We start from the raw sequence: 23,315 nt of genomic DNA, 5'->3' as shown, positions 1-23,315 counted from the left end.
CTATCCCACCCAATTTTGTGTCATCTGCAAATCTGAGTCCATTCACCACATTCCTGCTCTTAGTGAAAGGACGCCAGCGCAACAACCTAGGTCAGACCGACAAGTGGGAATTGCCACCCTATCTGACCTGGAAGATTACTGTTCAGAATCATCCTCTCCTGCCTCTTTCATTGCCAGACATGGAGGTGGTTTCCCACAATGCCCTAGCTTCTTCTTTTTTCCCGGTTTGATTCTTTTATTTTTTAATATTTTTATTTTCCAACAACGCATAATAAATCATATACATACATAACACAACATTCTTCTTATTTCTTAGTTATACATTCTACTTCTTAACTGACTCACATTAATAAGTGCCCCCCCCCCACACCTTCGGGATCTTATTCTAGTTTCCAAAATTGCATTGAATCTTCTGGAGGTGTTCTCTCTCTCCCTTTTAAAAATACATATTCTAAGAATAATATCCATATCTCTTCAAAATCATTGTTTTTTATTATCCCCCTTCTAAATCTAATGTTACATGTTAATTTATCATTTATAGCAATAGCTCATATTTCTTTATACCAATCTTCTATATCATAATCTCCTTGAACCTTCCAATTTCTAGATATCATTAACCTTGCAGCTGTTAACAAGTTAATTCTTTTTCCATCTGATTACATTTAAGATTTCCATACATTGATAATAATGCTACACTTGGTGTTTCTTCTAAATTCATTCCAGTTATTTCATTTATTTCTCTATACACCATTTTCCATAATTTTTGTACATGTTCACAATTCCACCACATATGTATATACGTTCCCTTCTCCTGACATCCTCTCCAACAAAGTAACGAATTCTCTTTATTTATTAAGTTTAATTTTATTGGAGTTAGATACCACCTCCAAATTATCTTATAATAATTTTCTTTTATTCTTTCAGACATATTTTTCAACACTCTTTGTTTCCATAACCTCCCCCAGTCCTGTTGCTCTATTTTCTCATTCATATCCGTTTCCCATACCATCCTAACAGAATCTTCTTGAGTTTCCATTTCCAGTAATATCTTATATATTTCACTCATTAATCCTTTTATCAATTTGTTTTCTTCTTTTTCTTTCTCTTTTTGTAAGATCAAATCTTCAAATTTAGTATTTTTTCTGCACTCTCTATTATCCTTTAGCCATTTTTTGGTCCATTGTTCCATTTGGATACAGTTGAACCATGATATATTTCCCCCTTTTAATTTTTCTTTTATTTCTTCCTTAGATCCCATCTTCTCCACCCAATCTCTTATTTTAAGTACTTTCTCGTCTTTTAATTTCTTTACCAATCCCTCTTTTAAATTTTCAGGAAACTCCCTCATTACCACCACGGGTGTTATTGGGGAAATTACTAGAACCAATTTCCTTTTATATAATCGCCAAATTTCTAACACATTCTTTAAAAGAGGGTTCTCAATTCCCCTCCTCCACTTTGAATTATGGTCCTTAAAGAATATATTTTCTAACTTCCAATCTAACCCTTTCCCCTTTTTCTCCTCTAACCAATTTAGATCTCCTATACCTATTATACCCTCTATTACATATCTCAACTGGTTTGCTACATAATATAATTTAATGTTTGGGATCCCTAATCCCCCTGTTCTCTGCAATTTATACCATATTTTCTTATTAATTCTTGCTTTTCTATCTCCATTACAAAAATTGTTAACTATAATTTGCCAACTCTTTATTTCCTTTTCCGATATCTTAATTGGTAACGTTCTAAACAAAAAAATATTTTTTGGTAAAATCCTCATTTTTATCAACACTATCCTCCCAAACCATGATAATTTTATCTTTTTATATTCCTCTAACTTTCCTCTTACTTGTTGCTTTAAACTATTAAAATTTTTCTCTTCCATATCTTCCCAATTTTTTGTAATCTTAATTCCTAAATATTTAATTGTTTCTTTTAATTTAATTTTTTCCCCTTTACCTCCCCTTCCTTTTCTTCCACTTTGCTATAATTAAACAGCATCATTTCTAACTTTGACCAATTTATTTGTAATCCAGTCATTTTCCCAAATTCCCTCAAATGGTATTTTATCCGATCCATTTTCTCCAAGGGGTTCTTAATTGTCAATAATGTGTCATCTGCAAACATGCTTATCTTAATTTCATCTTCATTCCCAATCCCCTCTATGTTTCTATGCTTTCTAATTACGTTTGCCAAGACCCCTATAACTAGTACAAATAGGACTGGTGAGAGTGGACAACCTTGTCTTGTTCCTCGGGCGAGTAGTATTTGTTCTGTCATCCCATCATTTACCACCACTAATGCTACATTTTGTGAATATAACTGATTTATTAATCCTTTAAATCTTTCCCCAAATCCCATTGTTCCTATTATAATTTTTAATGCTTGCCAGCTCACGCAGTCAAAGGCCTTAAAAATATCTAATGCAATTATTCCCGCTTTTGACTTCTTCCTTTTTGTTTCATATATTATATTTAATAATCTTCCCACTAAATTATGCATCTGTCTTCCTACTACAAACCCACATTGGTCCTTTCCAATATATCTAGATACAAATGTATTCATTCTTTTTGCCATTATCGCTGTTAATATTTTTGCATCTTGATTAATTAATGATATGGGTCTATATGAATCTGGAACAGTTAGATCTTTATCAGGCTTAGGAATTAATACTATTAATGACTGTTCCCACGATGGCGGGATCATATCTCCCTTTATTATTCCATTATATAGTTTCATTCATTTCCTAACTAATATTTTTTGTAATACTCCAGTCCCAATCCATCTACCCCTGGGGATCTCCCTCCCTTTAGCTTATCTATGACCCCCTCTATTTCCATTTCTGTCACCAGTCCTTCCATTAGTTCCCTATCTTCCTCCTGTAAACTTATCTTTATATATTTTTCAATATATTCTCTAATTCTCATCGCGGGTGTATCTCCTGCCTCATAAAGCCCTTGATAAAACTCTTGAAATATTTCTATTTTTCCTCTCATTAAATTACAAATTTTCCCTGTTTTATCTTTAATTGCCCCTATTGTGTTCTTTGCCTTCCTTGACTGTGTGGCACTGGCCAGCATTCTAGAATTTCTATTATTATTCTCAAAGAATTCCCTTTTTAAATAAACCAAATTTCTCTGGACTTCCTCTATGTTCTTATTTTCTAATTCCTTTTTCTTTGCTTGTAATATTATCCAAATTTGTTTTTCTCTATTTTTCAAATATTCCTCTTCCAATTTTTTAATTTCCTCCTCTAATTTTTTTCCCCTCTTGTTGTCTTCTTAAATTACATGTTTCACGGATAAATATACCTCTTACCACTGCTTTCATCGTATCCCATAAAATTGCTTGAGAACTTTCCCCATTATCATTAATCTCCCATGTCTCCCATAATTCCTTTTTTATCTTTTCCACTATCTTATCATATTTTAATATTTTGGTGTTCATCCTCCATCTTTTTGCTTCTTTATAATCTTTTCTAACTCTGAACTCCATATTTACTAATGCATGGTCTGTTACCTTAATAACTCCCACCTCTGTATTTTTAAGTCTGGAGATTAAACCCTTTGAGACAAAAATATAATCTATCCTGGAGAAGGTCTTAAAAACTGGCGAATAAAAGGTATATTTTCTGTCTCCTCCTTTCAGCCAACGTCACACATCCTTCAATTCATTTTCATCTATCCATTTTTTAAAACCTGTAATGTTATTTCTTCTTTCCCTGATAGTGGGATTTGATTTATCTTGCCTTTTATCCAAAACCATATTAAACTCTCCAGCTATTATTAAATGTCCTCTGTGGATATCCTTCATCTCTCTAGACACTTCTTTATAAAACTCGATTTGCTTCTCATTTGGGGCGTAAATGTTGACCAATGTGTAATATTCCCCCGCCATTAGCTCCTGAATTATAAGGAATCTACCTTTTACATCCCTTTTAATCTGTAATACATTAAATCTACATTTATCTGATATTAAAATAGCAAACCCCTGTTGTTGTTTTTTGAAGTACCAAAGGCTTTCTCATATGTCACTGCCCATCTTAACTTAAGTTCATTCTTTCCATCTTTTATTTGATGTGTTTCCTGTAAGAAAATAATGTCCGCCTTATCCTTATTTAGCATCATTTCTATCCTCTTCCTTTTCACTACTGCCCCCAATCCTTTAACATTCAGTGTTGATAACTTGATGTTCTTATCCATATTCTGTCTGTGTTTTTCCTTCTTTGTTGATCCCTTTTGTGCCCACCCACATAAACACATTACTTAAACTTAATACAAAAATTCCCCCCAACCATAATCCCACCCTCCCGCTCCCCCCACCCTCCTCTTCCTCCCTTCCCCTCCCTCTTCCCTCCCTTCCCCTCCCTCTTCCCTCCCTTCCCCCTCTTTTTTTCTCACCCCTCTCTTCCCCCAGGGCCTATTCACCCCAGCCATAGTTGATCCCAACCGTAAGGGGGTGAATGGATCCCTCAGTCCCGATGCAGTGACCCCTTCCTCCCTCGGTTATGCTTATCTCATCATCTCCTCTCCCTCTGTTTTAAAACTCGTCTTTATTTACTTCTGACTTGGTCCTGGCCGTTCTTCCTCCCGTTGACTTGGTCTTGGCCTTTCTTCATCCTTCTCCAGCCCCAATTCTCGTAGTTTGGACATCCCTTGTTCCAGCGATGTTATTTTTTCCTGCTTCCTCTTCCAAAAAAATCTCAGGAACACAGGGTATCCCCACAAATATGTAATTCCTTCGCGCTTAAGCACTGCTATGCATAATCTGACACTCCTCCTCCACGCAATGGTCTCAGGACATAGATCGTTGAAGACTTGTATTGGAGCATCTTGGTAGGTCAGCGTTGACTTCTGTCTGATTTTCTTCATTAATTCATCTTTTTTATAAAAATTTGCGCATCTCACCAAGATATCTCTAGGCATCATTCTGTTTCTTCCCCCAGCGACTCTATGTACTCTTTCTATGTCATAATCATTCCAAATTATATCTTTGGCCATTTCTTGGAGCCAACCCAAAATCTTCCTTCTCAGGTTTTCTCCTGCTTCTTCAGGGAAATTGCGTATGCGCAAATTTACTCTCCTGCTGTTGTCTGGTAACTGTATTAGTCTCAGTTCATTCTGTTCAAATCTTATATTCTGTTGTCTTATCTCCTGATGGTTGGACTCCACTTTTTTCTCCAGTTGATTCACTTGTGCATTCACTTTGTCTATATTTGCTTTCATTTCAGCCATAGATTTAGTAACCCCTGTCAGTACTTCTTTAACTATGACCTCTTTCATAGCTTTGCTCTCTTTTTTGATTTTTTCTTCCGTTTGTTCAAGTAATATTTCATTATTTCTCTGTGTCATCTCCCGGATTGTTGTAAACAGATCTTCTGTCTCTCCTGTCTGTTTTGACCTTGCGCCAGAAGCTGTACTTGGAGCTGAGCCGTTCGAGCCATCTTTCCCATTCACTCCCCCCATCGCCATTTTATCTGGGTTTTTTAATCCTTCTTTCACCCCTCCTTGCTCAGACTGTTGATCTTTCAAAGACATTTCTTTTTCTGGTGACTTTTTTGTGAGTCTGGCTGCTGTCTTATCTGAGGGATGTGTTTTGGCCCTCGTCTAAGCTGGGGTGCTTTGTGATCTGTTTTTTGAGCGCTTAGGCATCTACAATCTTCCTCCCAGTCGACTTTTTAATTGTTACGTTTTTTGTAATTTTAATTAGTTCTATTAAGACTTCAATATCTCAAATCTCTGAGTAAAGGCTTAAACAATATTGGGTTTAGTCCCGATCAGCTTCCCCCTTCGTCTCTGACTGCAGCTCTGGCGTAGCTGTTTTTCAAAAGTGAAACTAACTTTTAAACCGCTCCCGAGCTGCTAGAAATCTGTTTTGACGAACTGCCAACACCCAGGATTTTACCCTGTTCCATCTTATTTATTGCCTTTACTCACTTTTTGTTTATTTAGGAGATAATTGCATTTTTCAAGCTTCGATCCCAAGAGCTCTGAAGAAAACTCACTGCATTGTCCAGCTGTCAGGCTCCGCCCCCAATGCCCTATCTTCTTTTGAACATTTGGGTCAATTTTCCAATCAGATTTTATGAATGGTGCAGGCCTTGGGCCTTATGGTGCAGTTCCTACAGTTCAGGACCCTGTTTTTGATTTGGTTACAACAGATACTGCTCATCTGGTGTCCATACCAATGTTACCGGCACTACTAGACATAATAAGACAGTCTTGGAAATCACCCACTTCTATGCCCCCCACCTCCAGGCAGCTTGAAAGTCTATATAAGGTACAACAAGAGGATGCTAGTTTTCTTTTCCAACACCCAGCTCCCAATTCTGTGGCAGTTGAGGCCACACAAGGGAAGACAACACGTCAGCATTCATAGAATCATAGAATCATAGAATCATAGAATAGCAGAGTTGGAAGGGGCCTACAAGGCCATCGAGTCCAACCCCCTGCTCAATGCAGGAATCCACCCTAAAGCATCCCTGACAGATGGTTGTCCAGCTGCCTCTTGAAGGCCTCTAGTGTGGGAGAGCCCACAACCTCCCTAGGTAGCTGATTCCATTGTCGCACTGCTCTAACAGTCAGGAAGTTTTTCCTGATGTCCAGCTGGAATCTGGCTTCCTTTAACTTGAGCCGTTATTCCGTGTCCTGCACTCTGGGAGGATCGAGAAGAGATCCTGGCCCTCCTCTGTGTGACAACCTTTTAAGTATTTGAAGACTGCTATCATGTCTCCCCTCAATCTTCTCTTCTCCAGGCTAAACATGCCCAGTTCTTTCAGTCTCTCTTCATAGGGCTTTGTTTCTAGACCTCTGATCATCCTGGTTGCCCTCTTCTGAACACACACTCATAATGAAGGCCGTCACTTAAACCTACTGAGAAGGAGAGTGTGTTCCTCACCAGCGCTTGGGCTTTGAGTATGGTTGCCAGCTTTTACTGTGGGAAAAGATGGGCAAGCTTATGGAACACCTTCCTGACAACAAGCGCAACTTGGCCCTCCTGATTCAGAGTGAGGCAACAGATTCATACTTCCTGGTATCAAGTCGACTGTAGCTCAAAGACTAATTGGAGCAGTAGCACTTAGGAGACATGCCTGGCTCTGATCTGCAGGCCTGTTGCAGGAGGCACGCTCCAGGATCAAAGATTTACCATTCGGCAATTCAGGTTTATTTAATAATAACACCAATGAAACTTTAGAAACTTTAGGCAAACGGCAAGGAAAATGTCGATGGGGCAGCCTGATGTTGACCTTTTCGCTACCTATGACAATGTGATCCTTCCAAGTTTTTGCAGCAGAGCAGGATGCAGAAAGGGCTCACTAGGGAGGCTTGTTTTATGCATTCCCTCCATTGCCACTGATCTTCAGGTGCTTACAAAAATCATGACCAATAGGCACGCCATGGTGGCCTCAACAAATACAGTTCTCCTACCTCCTGAGCCTTTTGGCAGGTGAGTATTGCCAATTGCAGGACAAACCCAATCTTCTTTCTCAACAGCACGGTCTAGTCAGACATCCGGACCTTACTATGCTCAGGATGACAGCTTGGAGGCCTCCAAAAAACCTTCTATGCGAAATTCTTATGCTATGAAGTGGACTTTTTTTTCTGATTTTGCTGCATTGCATAGTTTCAAGCCTGAGAAGGCTTCATTACAGCACATTTTGTTATTTCTATATGGTCTGTTTCAAAAGGGTCTAGGTCCATCATCGATAAAGGTTTACCTACCAGCTATTTCATCGGTTCATCCCCTCATTAGGGGTTTTACAGTTTTTTTGCACCCTTTGATGAAGAGGTTTCTTAAGGGCTTAAAGAACCTCACTCCACCGGTTTATTCGGTTATACCATCGTGGAGTCTATCTGTGGTTCTGAAGGCCTTGACAGCCCCACCATTTGAACCCCTAGCAAAAGTTGAGTTCAGGTTGCTTTCTTGGAAGACTGCATTTTTGGTTGCAATAGCATCAGCGTGTCGATCGAGTGAGCCGTGTGCCCTCCGTATTGACCTTCCTTATCTGACTTTTCACAGAGATAAAGCGCTGCTTAGACCTGAAGTTGCTTTTCTTCCTAAAGTTGTTTCTGATTTGCATTTGAATCAGGATATCGTACTGCCTGCCTTTTCACCTAATCCTTCGTCTAAACTGGAAGCTACTTTACACAGCTTGGGCATGCGCAAGGCATTAGCTTTTTACATGGACAGAATGAGCTCCTTCTGAAGGTCTCGTCTATTTCTATGTTATTCTTGACAGCACAAAGGCTTGGCACTCTTCTCTCAGTGCTTGTCAGCTTGGATAGTGAGGATGATTACTTTGGCATACAAACTGGCACATCTCTCCCTCATGGACCCAGTTCATGCCCATTCAATCCGAGCAGTAGCCGCTTCAATGGCATTTGACAAGGGAATCCGGATCTCAGACTTATGTAAGGCGGTGACCTGGTTGACTCCATCAACATTTGTCAAGCACTACCACCTCAGTCAATGGGCCAGAGCTGACTGTGCATTTGGGAGAGCAGTGTTGTCATCCGTTCTGGCATAGACACTGTCCTGCCTCTGGGTAAGTCCGCTTGCTAATCGCCCAGATGTGTGAATGACAAGAGACCATGAAGAAGAAATGCAGGTTGCCTCCCTGTAACTGTAGTTCTTTGAGTGGTCATCTGTGCATTCACACAAGCCACCCACCATCCCCGCATCGGTGTCAATGCTGAGGGACTCCCTAGGTTCTGGGGCCATGATGTCTGTCTCTAGGAACTGAGGGGAATGGGCAGGAACCCTTTCAGACATGCACAGTATGCAGCAGGGGAGGGGTTCCCGCCCCAGACGCCTCAGCTATGGAAGATTCCCGAATGAGGCTCCATGCAGGTGCAGAGCCCAGATGTGTGAATGCGCAGATGAGTACTCAAAGAACTATAGTTACAGGTAGGCAGCCAGTGTTTATCAGCTCAAGCATTCCTCCTGCTTGGCTGCCTTCTGCTGCACCCCGACAGCTTCTTTAATCCACAACAAATCTATTTATTTATTTTTAAAAATTGACCGCCTTTCAGGGCAGAAGCCCTCCCAAGGCAGCTTATAGCAATACAATTAATTAAAAAAGTTAAAATACTAAAAGCGATAAAACCATAAACAGAGTAAAGAAGCAATAAAAAAACAATAAAAGCCAGCAGTAAAACCAGCAGCAATAACAGCAACAGCAGCAGTCCTATCCAGAGAAGATGTGTGTTTTCAAGGCCTTCTTAAGCCCCCCTGGCTTGCCCTCTCCACTGCAAGTCCCTCTGGGCACTCGGTGGGCAGCCCACAGCCCCCGCCCCCATCGCAGCGGAGCTCAGAGAACGTGCAGGGGCTTCCCGCCTGAGCTGTCCCTTATTTATTTATTTTAGCAATTTTATCCTGCCCTTTAGCCAAAAAGGCTCTCAAGGCAACTTACAAAAATATTTCTTAAGACAGTCCCTAAAAAACATGACTCAAAAGGAAAGGGGGATTGGGAGGGAGGAGGGGAGAAAAAGAAAAGAAAAGAAAATTCAGGCACTAGATTCTTACTGTATTTCTTCAATTGTAAGACACACTTTTTTCCCATATAAACATCTCTAAAAATGGGGTGCGTCTTAGAATCGTGGGTGTGTCTTAGGGTTTTTTTTCCTGTTGGTGGTACTGAAATTAGTGTGCGTCTTACAATCGATGGCGTCTTACAGTCGAAGAAATATGGTAGTTGCAAAGTTCAGCAGTGACAGTAGCAGGAGGGAGGGGGGTCTCTCAGCTGGAGCTGGACCCAGATACACGATGGAGAGGGGCCTGGCTGCTGTGTCCTCCCCCACTGCTGGCCTCTGCAGAGACCAGTCCCTTCCACCACCTTTCCCCTGGGATTGCTGATCAGCTGCTTTCCCTTCAAAATAAAAATGGCCCCGAAGAGGCACCTGGCTCCAGGACCGGGGCCCCGGTTTTTAGAAGCTGGGGACCTACCCCGACTTTTCAGGTGGGAGCAAGGTGAACGTGATCCTCCGGCCATCTAGCCTTGGTCCATCCCCAATGCAGAGGCATGGCTGGGTGGACGGTGGCTGCTGGTTGGTCAGCATCTGACCGGCCAGAGGGCAGAGGTGGGCCTGGCTGCTGGAAACCCTGCATTCTTGCTACAGTGTCAGGATTAGCTGCCCACTGCCACCCCAAAGCAGCAGAAATGCAGGGTTGTGCTTATTGCAGTGGCAACCCACCGCCATGTAGCCAGCCCCTGGGGCCCTCCAGATGAATTGGGCTGCGACTCCAACTCCCGTGGAAATGACAGTCTCCCTGAGTCTGTCCAGGGGTGAAGGAAAACAAAGCGAACAAGCCTCAAGCCCCAGCCTGGGGATGACCCATAATTCCTGCATGGGATTCACTGCTGCAAAATGTCACAAGGGCTGGTGATTTAGCTGACCCTTTTAACGGATCAGGCAAATGCATGGGCCATTTCCATCTCTAACCACTTTGCTTCCTGCATCCCTTGCAGGGAAACGGCCTTTTTCCTCCATGTGTCCGTCGATCTTGGTGGATAAGAGCAACAAGGTCAGGATGGTGGTTGGCGCTTCTGGAGGGACAAAAATCACCACAGCAACAGCACTGGTGGGTCCCAGGAGGCCCTCCAGAGAGGCCAAACAGGTTGGGGGAGGGATGACAAATGCCACAAGGCCTGCAAGGGGGGGGTGCAGCCTGGACCAAAGGCAGGCAGCAGGGCTCTTGGGCTCCACCCTGGCAAGCAGCCTAGGAATCACGATAGAGAGACCGTGCAGAATGCAAGTGGAGGACCATGAGAAATGGGGGTAGGGTGGGGTGGGGGAGGAAGAAGGCCACTTTCCCACCGGGTGCTGCAAGGAGAGGGTGTCCATCACCTCTTCTTCAGCTGGTCGGAATTACACCACTAGAGGGCTCTGGGCAGACATCCCCCTGGGGGATCTCTAGGCACACAGTGAGATCCCCAATCAGCCATGACATTCACTGGGTGACTTTGGACCAATATAGAAAATAGGAAAACAGCTGCTCAAAGCTGTTGCTTTTGGAGGCTTTGCTGGAGCCATCTTGTCCTCAGGACATGTGAAGCAACCTGGTGGAGGAGAGGGTGGATGGATGGGGGTGTCTTGGGGGGTCGGTGGAGTCCACCTTGGGCAGCCCTCCCTCTGCCCTGACCTTGGCTTCATGGGTCCCAGGGAGCCACTGCCAGTTCCAGTCTGGATACGCGCCTCTAAATGTGGCGCCAGTGATGTGCTTTTCTGTTTGTTTTTTGTCCAGACAATCATCAATTCCCTTTGGTTTGGCTATGATGTTCAGGCTTCTGTGGAGGAGCCCAGAGTCCATAATCAGTTGATACCCAATGAGACTGTCTTGGAGCAGACGGCAACAAAGCATGTGGCAAAGGTCTGTCTGTCCAACTGGGGAAGGGGGTGGGTGGTGAGGGGTTGATTAACTGACCATTGTGGGAGCATCAGCTGTGCTCAACTCCGGTTGTGGATACAGACATATTTGAGTGGGGGAGGCTGGACCAAACATTGCCCACATTAAGAAAACATGGACTACAAAAACATAAATGTTTTAAAAAACAGTGTTTAAAACATACCTGTTTACTTCACACAATGCAAAATCAATGTTTGGGATGGATTTGGGCATGACCATTAACTTCCATTAGTTACCATGGAACATCCATCAGCAGAGACACTAGACCTCTCCCAGGTATAATATACTTCTACCATCACATATGAAGCTGCCTTGGATACTGGAGGTAGCACATAGCCATCAGGACTAGTAGCCATTGATAGCCCTCTCCTCCAGGAATTTATCCAACCTTTTAAAAGCCATCCAGAATGGTGGCCATCACCACAACTTGTGGTAGTGAATTCCATAGTTTGCATATGAATTATATATATGCTGTATGAAGAAGTACTTCCTTTCAGGATAAGGGTAGGATATACAGGATTAGCATTTCAAACTGATAAAACATGCAGATACAAATAAGAACCCAAACCAAGCAAACTAAAAACTAAGTTGCAAACCATACATCACCCAGCCATGAGGTCACCCAGCTCAGGACAAAAACCCTTTTCAAAAGCATACTCTTTATAGATACTTTTCTCGCTCCTTCCCCCCTCCTTTCGAAGATCTTTCACACCTTCCCCTGAGATGTTAATTATTATTATTATTATTATTATTATTATTATTATTATTTATTTATATAGCACCATCAATGTACATGGTGCTGTACAGATTACACAGTAAATAGCAAGACCCTGCCGCATAGGCTTACAATCTAATAAAGTTGTAGAAAACAATAAGGAGGGAAGGAGAATGCAAACAGGCACAGGGAAGTGTAAACAGGCACCGGGTAGGGTGAAGCTAACAGTATAGAGTCAGAACAAACTCAATATTTAAAAGCTATAGGGAAAAGAAAAGTTTTTAGCTGAGTTTTAAAAGCTGTGATTGAGTTTGTAGTTCTCAAGTGTTCTGGAAGAGCGTTCCAGGCGTAAGGGGCAGCAGAAGAAAAAGGACGAAGCCGAGTTAGGGAAGTGGAGGTCCTTGGGCAGGCGAGAAGCATGGCATCAGAGGAGCGGAGAGCACGAGCGGGGCAATAGTGTGAGATGAGAGAGGAGAGATAGGCAGGAGCTAGACCGTGAAAAGCTTTGAAGGTCAACAGGAGAAGTTTATATTGGATTCTGGAGTGAATTGGAAGCCAATGAAGAGATTTCAGAAGTGGAGTGACATGGTCAGAGCGGCGGGCCAAGAAGATGATCTTAGCGGCAGAGTGGTGGACAGAGACCAGCGGAATGGTGTGAGACGAGGGAAGGCCAGAGAGAAGAAGGTTGCAGTAGTCCAACCGAGAGATAACCAGTGCGTGAACGAGAATCTTGGCAGAAGAGACAGACAAAAATGGTCGAATCCTGGCACTTTCACTCAAGGCTGGTCGGCCTTGCCCCAAGTGGTTCCAGGATGTACAGAACGCCCCCATGCAGCTGGCGCTTATCTGTTCCGCTCCTAAAACCATAACAATAAAATAATTTAACATATTAAAAACAGCCATTCCCAGTATGATTTTACCCCTTCCTTCCCCCTTCCCCCTTAAGATGGCATTTCTAGAAAATGCCACCTCAATTGCACTCTTTTATTTGGTTACACATTGACCCCTTTTGTTACTCTTTCTTTTGTGCCCACGCAGGGGCAGGGGTTCATCCCCCCTCCCAATCCTCCCTCCCCTTCCTGGCTGAAGCTTCGGGATAGTCCATCTGCCACTACGTTCTCTTTGCCCTTAATGTGGGAGATGGTAAAATCGAAATCCTGAAGAGCTAAGCTCCAACGCAACAACTTCTGGTTAGTGTTCTTTACACGCGCCAGCCAGCAAAGCGGGGAGTGATCAGTCTGAATTTGGAAGGGCCGCCCCCACAAGTATGGCCACAATTTCCCCACCGCCCATACTATAGCCAAGCACTCTTTCTCAATTGTCGCCAAAACCCGCTCTCGGGGCAAAAGCTTTTTACTAACGAATGCCACGGGCTGCAGCAGCCCCTCCTCTCCTTTCTGCAACAGCACCGCGCCTAGACACGCCTCGAAGGCGTCCGTCTGTACCACGAAGGGGCGGTCAAAATCGGGCGCGTGGAGTACCGGGGCCCGTTTAAGTTTTTCCTTTAAGCCGTCAAACGCTCGTTGACATGCCCCTGTCCACTGCACCTTTACCGGCTGCCTCTTCCGGCACAACTCGGTTAGAGGGGCCACCAACTGGCTAAAATTCGGGACAAACCTCCGGTAATATCCTGCCAGCCCCAAAAAGGACTGGACCTGCCTCTTGGTCTGTGGGATGGGCCACTGCTGGATTGCCTCTACCTTGGCCTCCATAGGTTTCAATGCTCCCTGTCCCAGTCTATGGCCCAGATAGGTCACTTCCCCTCTTCCGAACTGGCACTTTGAGGCCTTCACGGTTAACCCAGCCTCTCGCAGCCGGCTCAACACTTGCGCCAAATGCGATAGGTGCTGCTCCCACGCATCACTAAACACCGCCACATCGTCCAAGTAAACGCATGAAAAAGCCCCCAAACCATCCAGAACCTGGTCCATAAGTTTCTGGAAGCCCCCCGGTGCATTCGAGAGCCCGAACGGAAGAACCGTAAACTGGTAATAACCTTGGGGGGTTGAAAAAGCCGATTTCAAAGCAGCATCCTCATCTAACGGCACATGCCAATATCCCTTGGTCAAATCCAGGGTGGAAATGAACTTGGATTTCCCTAGCATCTCTATCAGGTCGTCCGTCCGGGGCATGGGGTATGCCGCCACCGTGGACACACTGTTAAACTTTCTGAAGTCCACACAGAAACGGACCGATCCATCTTTTTTGGCCACGAGCACCAACGGGGAAGACCATGGACTCTGACTTTTTAAAATCACGCCCATGGCCAGCATCTCCTCAATCTCCTTATTAACAATCTCCAACTGCCTTCCGTTTAACCGATGGGGAGGAGACTGGATAGGGGGATGCTTCCCCGTATCAATCGAATGCGTGGTTAGCGATGTCCACCTGGCAAACCCGAAAACAGCTCTTGGAACTCTTGCAAGCACCGTTTCAATTGCTCCTGCTGCAAAGCACTCAATTCCTCGGGGACCTGAATGTCCGCCAGCCCCTCCTTCCCCCGGTAGCTAGCTAAGATGTCCAGCCCCGCTTCTTCGCCCAGCGGCTCTCCCCGTCCCACCTGGTGGACCCGCACTCCCCGCTCCCAGAACGGTTTCATCATATTCACATGATAAACCTTGGCACGGCGTTGACTCTCGGGATCTCTCAGCAAATAATTCACCTCATTCAACCTTTTCTCCACCACAAAAGGTCCTTCCCACTTAACCGCCAGCTTCTCCGGCTTCAGCGGCTTCAACACCAACACTCTATCTCCTTCCTGAAACACCCGTTGCCTAGCCTGCCAATCATACCACCTCTTTTGGGTCTGCTGCGCTTGAGCCAAATTCTCCTGCGCGGCCTCCCCCACTTCCTTCAAGAGATTCTGTAGGTTCTGCATATATTCCACTACCGACACCGGGGTTGGGGTGGTCCGTCCCTCCCAGCCTTCCCACAGCAACTTCAGCGGGCCCCGTAGCTCTCGTCCAAAGACCAACTCATTAGCCGAAAACCCCAAGCTATCACTTTTAGCATCTCGGGCCGCAAAGAGAAGGTAGGGCAGGGCTTGATCCCAATCCGCCGTGTGTTTGGTAGCATAGGCTTTCAACATTTTACCCAGCGTCTGATTGAACCATTCCACCAACCCGTTCCCTTCATGATGATATGCCGCGGCTATACACTGGTGCACCCCCGCCAACCTCCACAACTCCTTTAGCAGTAAGGACATAAAATTCCCCCCTTGATCATGTACCAACACTTTGGGGACCCCCACCCAGGTGAAAATCATCATCATGGCCTTCACCACCTGCGGCGCAGAGATGACCGAAAGCGGCACTGCCTCTACGTAACGGGTGGCGTAATCCACCAGGGTTAGAATATACTTTTTCCCTGCTCGGGTGGCTGGGCTAAAGGGTCCCAAAATATCCACCCCATCTTTTCAAACGGCACCTCCGTGATAGGGGATGGTCCCGGGGGAACCCAACTCGTTGGCACGTCTCACAGGAATTGCAAAAATCTCGCACCTCCTGGGCGACTCCAGGCCAGTAAAAATCCCGACTCACCTGCTCCAACGTTCGGCGTATTCCCAAGTGCCCCCCCCCCACAGCTGCTCATGGGCAGCTTCCAACACCTTCCCCCTTAAGGATGTGGGCACCACCAGTTGCTTCCTCTCCACCCCCCCTTTTCCTTTGGGGGAGAACTGACGGTATAGCTTTCCCCGCTTCCAAACGAACACCGCTGTCCCCACCTTCCCTCACCCTTCCGCCGGGCCTCCCGCTGCCTCCCGGCACTCCTGTAGTGAGGGGTCCTGCTGCAACTCTTTTTGGAACTCCGGGGTACCCCATCCCTCCAGGTCTGGGCCTCCCACCTCCCGTCCCTCCCAGAGGGGTTCCTCCCTTAGTCTCCCCGGTTCTTCCTCCCCTTGGGTCTCCCGCTGTTGGGCAGCTTTCCCCCGGGTCGTTACCGCCAACTGGGTAACTTTAAAACATAAGTCGTTGCCCAGGAGGAAGGCGGGTCCTTCCGTATACGTGAGGATAACTAGCTCCCCTTTCCAGCCTCGATATTCTATGTTCACTCGGGCCAGCGGGGCCTCAAATGGAGGCGCTCCGTACGGGGTCACCATTACGGTTCGACCCACTAGTCTCTGTCCGGGTTTGAGTAGACCCACATGGGCGCTACTAAGGTCCGCTCTGGTATCTCTCTGAGCCTGCACCGTCCTCCCATCGACCACCACGCACTCACAGAATTTCCGACGACTCCACTGGAGCTGGGCCGGGGTCACCAACCGCATGGAGACGGCGTTCGCTGGGCCAGGACTCCCGGGGCCTGCTGTGGCCTGGGCCACCCCTGCAGACTCAGCACACATATACTCCCACTCCAAGTCGGCCACTTCTCCCTCGCTATTGTCGCTCCAGTTGGAGGCCGGAGAAGCTGGCGTTGTTGGTGCCGCCGCCGCTCGAACCACCGGTCGTTGGGCTGGACCTCTGCCTCCGCTCGCCTGGTTGGCCGCCAGCTTTGGGCATTCCCTCTTCAGGTGCCCTGGCTCCTTGCTCCGCTAACCACACTTCCTTTGTCCCGACGCTCCTTCCCCGGCCACGCCGCCTTCCTTTCTCCTGCCGCTCCTCCGAGTCGCCTCTCGGGTCTTCAGGATCCCTCCGGCCCCTTTTCGCTCAAACACCTGCAGCCGGTCTGCCATTTTCGCTGCCTCCATCAAAGTCGGGGGATTCTTTTCCCCCACCCAAGCATCGTATTTCTCCAGGAACTGGCGATAAAGCTGCTCTTTAGCCATCAAGTCCTTGGCTCCCTTCAAGTCTTGGACCCCCTCGGCGTCCATCCAAGCTTCCATAGCTGTCATCATTCGGGTGGCGAACGCAGCGAAAGTCTCTTTTGGTCAACTGATGAAACTTCTGCCGGCAATGTTCCGCCGTAAGGGCAAACTGCTCCTTAGCCAAGTTTTTGAAATACAGGTAGTCGTGGCGCAGTTCCCGCGGGATGGTTGCTATCATTTCTCGCAAAGTTCCGGTAACCTGTGGTTGCAACAGACTCATCCTCTGGGCTGGCAAGACCCCCAGCTCGTCACACGTGTCTTCGAAAAGGGCCAGGAACGCTCCCACATCATCTCCTTCCTGATACATGGGAAAAGCTCGCCGGTCGAAACGCAGCCCTGAGGTTCCCCCCCCCTCTCTCTCCACGATCCTCAGATGGCGAGACATCAGCTCCAGACATTCCGTGTACATCCGCTGAACTTTCCTTTCATCACTCTCCTCCCCAGCCCCCACACCTGGGCCATTTCCCTCCGCCTCTCTTGGTGGCCGGGGGGGGGGTTGCGGCAGTGGCGTTCCTCGCAGCCGTGGGACTTGCACCCTCCGGTTGTCCCCTTCCAACGTTACCGCCAGCGCTGAGGTCGCCTGCAACTGCGGGCCCTGCATTCCAGAAGTGTCCCCTTCCAGCATCGCCGCCGGGAATGACATCCTCGGCTCAACTTCGAACCATGCTCTTTCCCGCTCCTCCTCTGGCATCCAGAGTCGTGCTGCATGATGCCTCCGGGCCCCTCCTTCGGAGCCGTGCGTCTCTTGCATCCCCCACTCGAAAGTAGACAGATTTCCGCTCCTTCCTGAGGGTTTGCCCCCAAAAACTCTACTCCTGGAGCTTCAGCTCCCTGACTCTGAGACAAAAACTCTGCTCCTGGAGCCGCCGCTCATTGATTCTGAGCCATTCTTGGCTGGCCTACTTGACTTTGCTTAGCCTGAGTTCAAACCTCTGCTCTCCCTTTCCTACCAGCATTCCATTCCCCCAGATCTGTGTCGAATCCCAGCGCTGCCCACCATGTAAAGAAAGCACGCTCCAGCAAAGCTGGCCTTTCCACTGGATTTTGCACAGATCCCTGGAACAAACGCACACAGCTCCCAGTTTGGAGGGTTAAGCCCAATTTTATTCAGGATAAGGGTAGGATATACAGGATTAGCATTTCAAACTGATAAAACATGCAGATACAAATAAGAACCCAAACCAAGCAAACTAAAAACTAAGTTGCAAACCATACATCACCCAGCCATGAGGTCACCCAGCTCAGGACAAAAACCCTTTTCAAAAGCATACTCTTTATAGATACTTTTCTCGCTCCTTCCCCCCTCCTTTCGAAGATCTTTCACACCTTCCCCTGAGATGTTAATTTTCGCTCAAGGCCGGTCGGCCTTGCCCCAAGCGGTTCCAGGATGTACCAGAACGCCCCCATGCAGCTGGCGCTTATCTGTTCCGCTCCTAAAACCATAACAATAAAATAATTTAACATATTAAAAACAGCCATTCCCAGTATGATTTTACCCCTTCCTTACAGGGATGACCCGTGTTCTAGTATGGGAGAAGGAGAAAAAGGTCTCCCTATCCACATTATTCGCACCATGCATAATTTTGTACACCTCTATCAGGTCTCCACTTGGTCTCTTTTTTTCCAAGCTAAACAATCCCAGTTGATGTAACCTTCCCTCGTAGGGAAGATTCACCAGTCCCTAAATTATTTTAGTTGTCCTTTTCTGCACTTTTTCCAGCTCTATAATAACTCTTTTTTAGGTGTGCTGACAAGAAATATAAACAGTATTCTAAGTGTGGTTGCACTATAGATTTGTTTAAAGGCAGTATGATACTGGCAGTTTTATTCTCAATTCCTTTTCTAATATTGCCTAACATGCCTTCAAAGCTTTCAAATCATGCAAGGTATTGGTTCCCCTCTATTCAGCACTGGTTAGGCCTGATCTTGAGTATTGCGTCCAGTTCTGGGCACCACACTTCAAGAAGGATGCAGAGAAGCTGGAGGGGGTTCAGAGGAGGGCAATGAGGATGATCAGGGATCTGGAAACAAAGCCCTGAAAGAACTGGGCATGTTCAGCCTGGATGAGAGAAGACTGAGAGGAGACATGATAACACTCTGGAAGTACAGAGGAGGACCAGGAACTCTTCTCAATCATCCTAGACTGCAGAACATAGAATAGTGGGCTCAAGTTATAGGAAGCCAGATTCTGGCGGGACATCAGGAAAGACTTCTTGACTGTTAGAGCAGTACAACAATGGAACCAATGACCTAGGGAGGTCGTGGGCTCTCCCACCCTAGAGGCATTTGGACAGCCACCTGTCAGGGATGCTTTAATGTGCATTGATCAGTGGATTGGACTCAATGGCTTATAGGCCCTTCCAATTCTACTGGGTGGACATTTTCATTGAACTGTCCACCACAACCCCAAGATCTCTTTCTTGGTCGATCACTGCCAGCTCAGATCCCATCAGGTTATACTTGACATTGGGGTTTTTTTTTGTCCCAACATGCATCACTTTACACTTGCTTACACTGAATTGCGTCTGCCATTTGGATGCCCACTCTCCCAGCTTGGAGAGTTCCTTTTGGGTTCTTTTAGCCCAGTGCCATTAGCTCCTTCTCCTCACCATCCCAGGAAGAGTGTCTTTCCCAGTCTTTCCCAGTCCTGCAGCTTCAGAGGTTCTTAACTGAAGCAGCCTCTGGACTTTCTGCCTGCAGAGCATTTGTGCAGCATGTGTCATTCCACTACGCTTCCAAGAATCATAGAATCATAGAATAGCAGAGTTGGAAGGGGCCTACAAGGCCATCGAGTCCAACCCCCTGCTCAATGCAGGAATCCAACCTAAAGCATCCCTGACAGAGGCTTGTCCAGCTGCCTCTTGAATGCCTCTAGTGTGGGAGAGCCCACAACTTCCCTAGGTAACTGATTCCATTGTTGCACTGCTCTAACAGTCAGGAAGTTTTTCCTGATGTCCGGCTGGAATCTGGCTTCCTTTAACTTGAGTCCATTATTCCGTGTCCTGCACTCTTGGAGGATCGAGAAGACATCCTGGCCCTCCTCTGTGTGACAACCTTTTAAGTATTTGAAGAGTGCTATCAGGTCTCCCCTCAATCTTCTCTTCTCCAGGCTAAACATGCCCAGTTCTTTCAGTCTCTCTTCATAGGCCTTTGTTTCTAGACCCCTGATCATCCTGGTTGCCCTCCTCTGAACACGCTCCAGCTTGTCTGCGTCCTCCTTAATTGTGGAGCCCAGAACTGGACGCAATACTCAAGATAAGGCCTAACCAGTGCTGAATAGAGAGGAACCAGCACCTCACGTGATTTGGAAGCTATACTTCTATTAATGCAGCCCAATATAGCATTTGCCTTTCTTGCAGCCATATCGCACTGTTGGCTCATATTCAGCTTGTGATCTACAACAATTCCAAGATACTTCTTTTTTTGTAGTATTGCTGAGCCAAGTATCCCCCATCTTGTAACTGTGCCTTTGGTTTCTATTTCCTAAATGTAGAACTTGGCATTTATCCCTATTAAATTTCATCCTGTTGTTTTCAGCCCAGCACTCCAGCCTATCAAGATCACTTGGAAGTTTGTTTCTGTCTTCCAGGGTATTAGCTATCCCACCCAATTTTGTGTCATCTGCAAATTTGATCAGCGTTCCCTGCACCTCCTCGTCCAAATCATTAATAAAAATGTTGAAGAGCACTGGGCCCAGGACTGAGCCCTGCGGTACCCCACTCGTTGCCTCTCCCCAGTTTGAGAAGGTACCATTGATAAGTACTCTTTGAGTCTGATTCTGTAGCCAACTGTGAATCCACCTAATAGTTGTTCCATCTATCCCACTTTTAGCTAGTTTGTTAATTAGAATGTCATGTGGTACTTTGTCAAAAGCTTTGCTGAAGTCAAGATATATGACGTCCACAGCATTCCCACGGTCCTCAAGGGAAGTTACCTTATCAAAAAATGAGATCAAATTTGTCAGACAGGACTTGTTCTTGACAAATCCATGTTGGCTTCTAGTGATCACCGCATTGATTTCAAGGTGTTTACAGATTGACTTCTTTATAATCTGCTCCAGAATTTTCCCAGGGATGGATGTCAGACTGACTGGTCTGTAGTTCCCAGGTTCCTCGTTTTTGCCCTTTTTGAAGATAGGGACAACGTTAGCCCTCCTCCAGTCGTCCGGCACCTCACCCGTCTTCCATGATTTTGCAAAGATAATAGACAAAGGGTCTGAGAGTTCTTCCGCTAGCTCCTTCATTACTCTAGGATGCAGTTCATCGGGCCCAGGAGATTTGAACTCATTCAAGGAAATTAGGTGTTCTTTGACCATTTGTTTATCAATCTCAAACTGTAATCCTGCCCCCTCAACTTCTGCTTCACTTTTTCCAGGGGGGTCATAGACCCGCTTTTGGGAGAAGGCTGAGGCAAAGTAGGAATTGAGCACTTCAGCCTTATCTTTGTCATCTGTTATCAATTTGCCATCCTCATTAAGCAGTTGAACCACCATTTCTTTCCTCTGTCTTTTACTACTCACATATCTGAAGAAAGCCTTTTTATTGCTTTTAGCATCCCTCGCTAATCTCAGCTCATTCTGAGCTTTAGCCTTCCTGACGCCATTTTGGCACTTCTGTGCCACTTGTCTGTACTCTTCTTTGGTAGCCTGGCCTTCCTTCCACTTCCTATATGTATCCCTTTTTGTTTTCAGGTCATCTCTCAGCTTTTTGTGGAGCCACATTGGTTTCCTCTGTTGTCTTCTATCTTTTCTCCTTGTTGGAATTGTTTGTAACTGTGCCTTTAAAATTTCCTTTTTTAAATACTCCCACCCATCTTGCACTCCTTTTCTCATTAGGCTCACTTGCCACGGGACCTTACTTATCATAGTTCTGAGTTTATTAAAATCAGCTTTCCTAAAATCCAGAGTACGTGTATGCTACACTCAGCTTTTTTCTCCTTCAAAGAGATATTTACAAAGCACTGCTGGCTGCAGCGTTCTGAACAAGTTAAGTGTGGAGTAAGTTAAGGTTCTTGCACCGTGTGACCTGTCTCCTGCTCTTCCCTTTTCTCCCTTCTCTCTGTGCCCAGGAGTTAGAAGTGGAGCTACTGAAAAGGAAACATGAAACCAAGCGGAGCGATTCGACGGCTGTTGTGCAGGCCATCCTCTGGACTGAACGCGGTTGGGCTGCAGCATCCGATTCACGGAAGGGTGGCTCCCCGGATGGATATTGAACAGCAGCAGGTGGACCCTGGTGGATTTTGTTATAAGCTCTATAATCAAAAGAATTTAACAGCTCCTGAGAAAGTCTGTGGAAACAGAAAGGAACATACAGCAGGAACTGATTTATTGGTGAGGCGTCAGGTATTAAAATAAAACGTAACAAATCAGACACAGTAAGGTTATTTATTCTTGGGGTTGTTGTTGTTGTTGTTGTTGTTGTTGTTGTTATTAGTAGTAGTAGTAGTATCCCTCCTTTTCCCCAATACCAGGCCTCAAGGCGGGCTTACAAAATTTAAAACATATACATTTTAAAGGGCTATACTTTTTTGGTCATTAATCTTTTTCATTGTTTCCAAACACCAATAAATAAAAGACACTACAGCGCAAAATATAATACATATAGGCAGACACACACAAAAACCAAACAAAGCAAAAAACAAAAAAACAAAACACAAAACACAAAAATAAAATGTTCTTCCAATATTCTCTCCAGCAAAAGTATGTAACAGTTGTTATTTTTTCTTACTCTATCACTGTCAAATCCAAATCTCTAATTTCTCTCTTAACATTTTCTACATTATTGGTTTTAATCCACAGATATAAAAGTCATCTTTTTCTTGTCCCTTCATAAACTTTACAAAAGGTTCCCATTCAGTTATAAATCTTAAAGTCAATTTTTCTCTCATTATTGCTGTGAGTTTCGCCATCTCCACTAGCTCAAACATCTTCAGTAGCCATTTCTCTGTTGTGGGCACTATTTTGCCCTTCCATCTTTGTGCATATAGTAATCTTGCAGCTGTTGTCATATATAAGAATATAGTCCCATGGTTCTTTTTCATCTGCTCATCCATAAATCCCAAAAGAAATTATTCTGGTTTCAGTTGGATATTAATTTTTAGGATTTTTTGGATTATATGAATTTGTATCCAGAAAGCTTTTGCTTTTTTACAGGTCCACCATGCATGGTAGGATGGTCCGCCCCAGGAGACTGATGGAATCCAATGGATTTCTGAATGCTCTGGGGATTTTCCAGTGGAGAGGGCTGGTGATCCAGCCGAGGCTCTAGGCTCACTGTGGAACGGTGAGATGCGGAGGGCCATCGACTTGATTGCACCTGAGTGCCCTCTCCAGTCCTGTAGAGCCTGCTCTGCTCCTTGGTATACTAAGGAGTTGCGGTCAATGAAACA

General features: G+C 45.6%; 1 protein-coding gene across 1 annotated transcript in view; it reads left to right on the top strand.

The window, feature by feature from the left end:
- The window catches only part of GGT1 (gamma-glutamyltransferase 1), a 78,158-nt gene extending 56,019 nt beyond the window's left edge, over positions 1-22,139 (top strand). Inside the window, exons 10-13 of the mRNA XM_063144009.1 lie at positions 10,472-10,584; positions 11,248-11,367; positions 12,871-12,909; positions 22,038-22,139. Coding sequence (XP_063000079.1) covers positions 10,472-10,584; positions 11,248-11,367; positions 12,871-12,909; positions 22,038-22,139 — 374 coding nt within the window. The remainder of the gene's footprint in view (positions 1-10,471; positions 10,585-11,247; positions 11,368-12,870; positions 12,910-22,037) is intronic.
- Positions 22,140-23,315: the final 1,176 nt, after the last annotated feature.

The sequence above is a fragment of the Elgaria multicarinata genome, chromosome 18 (assembly GCF_023053635.1).
Source record: "Elgaria multicarinata webbii isolate HBS135686 ecotype San Diego chromosome 18, rElgMul1.1.pri, whole genome shotgun sequence".
In the NCBI taxonomy this organism is placed as follows: Eukaryota; Metazoa; Chordata; class Lepidosauria; order Squamata; family Anguidae; genus Elgaria; species Elgaria multicarinata.
The sequence above is the reverse complement of the archived record's forward strand: the minus strand, read 5'-3'. Positions and strand labels throughout refer to the sequence as shown.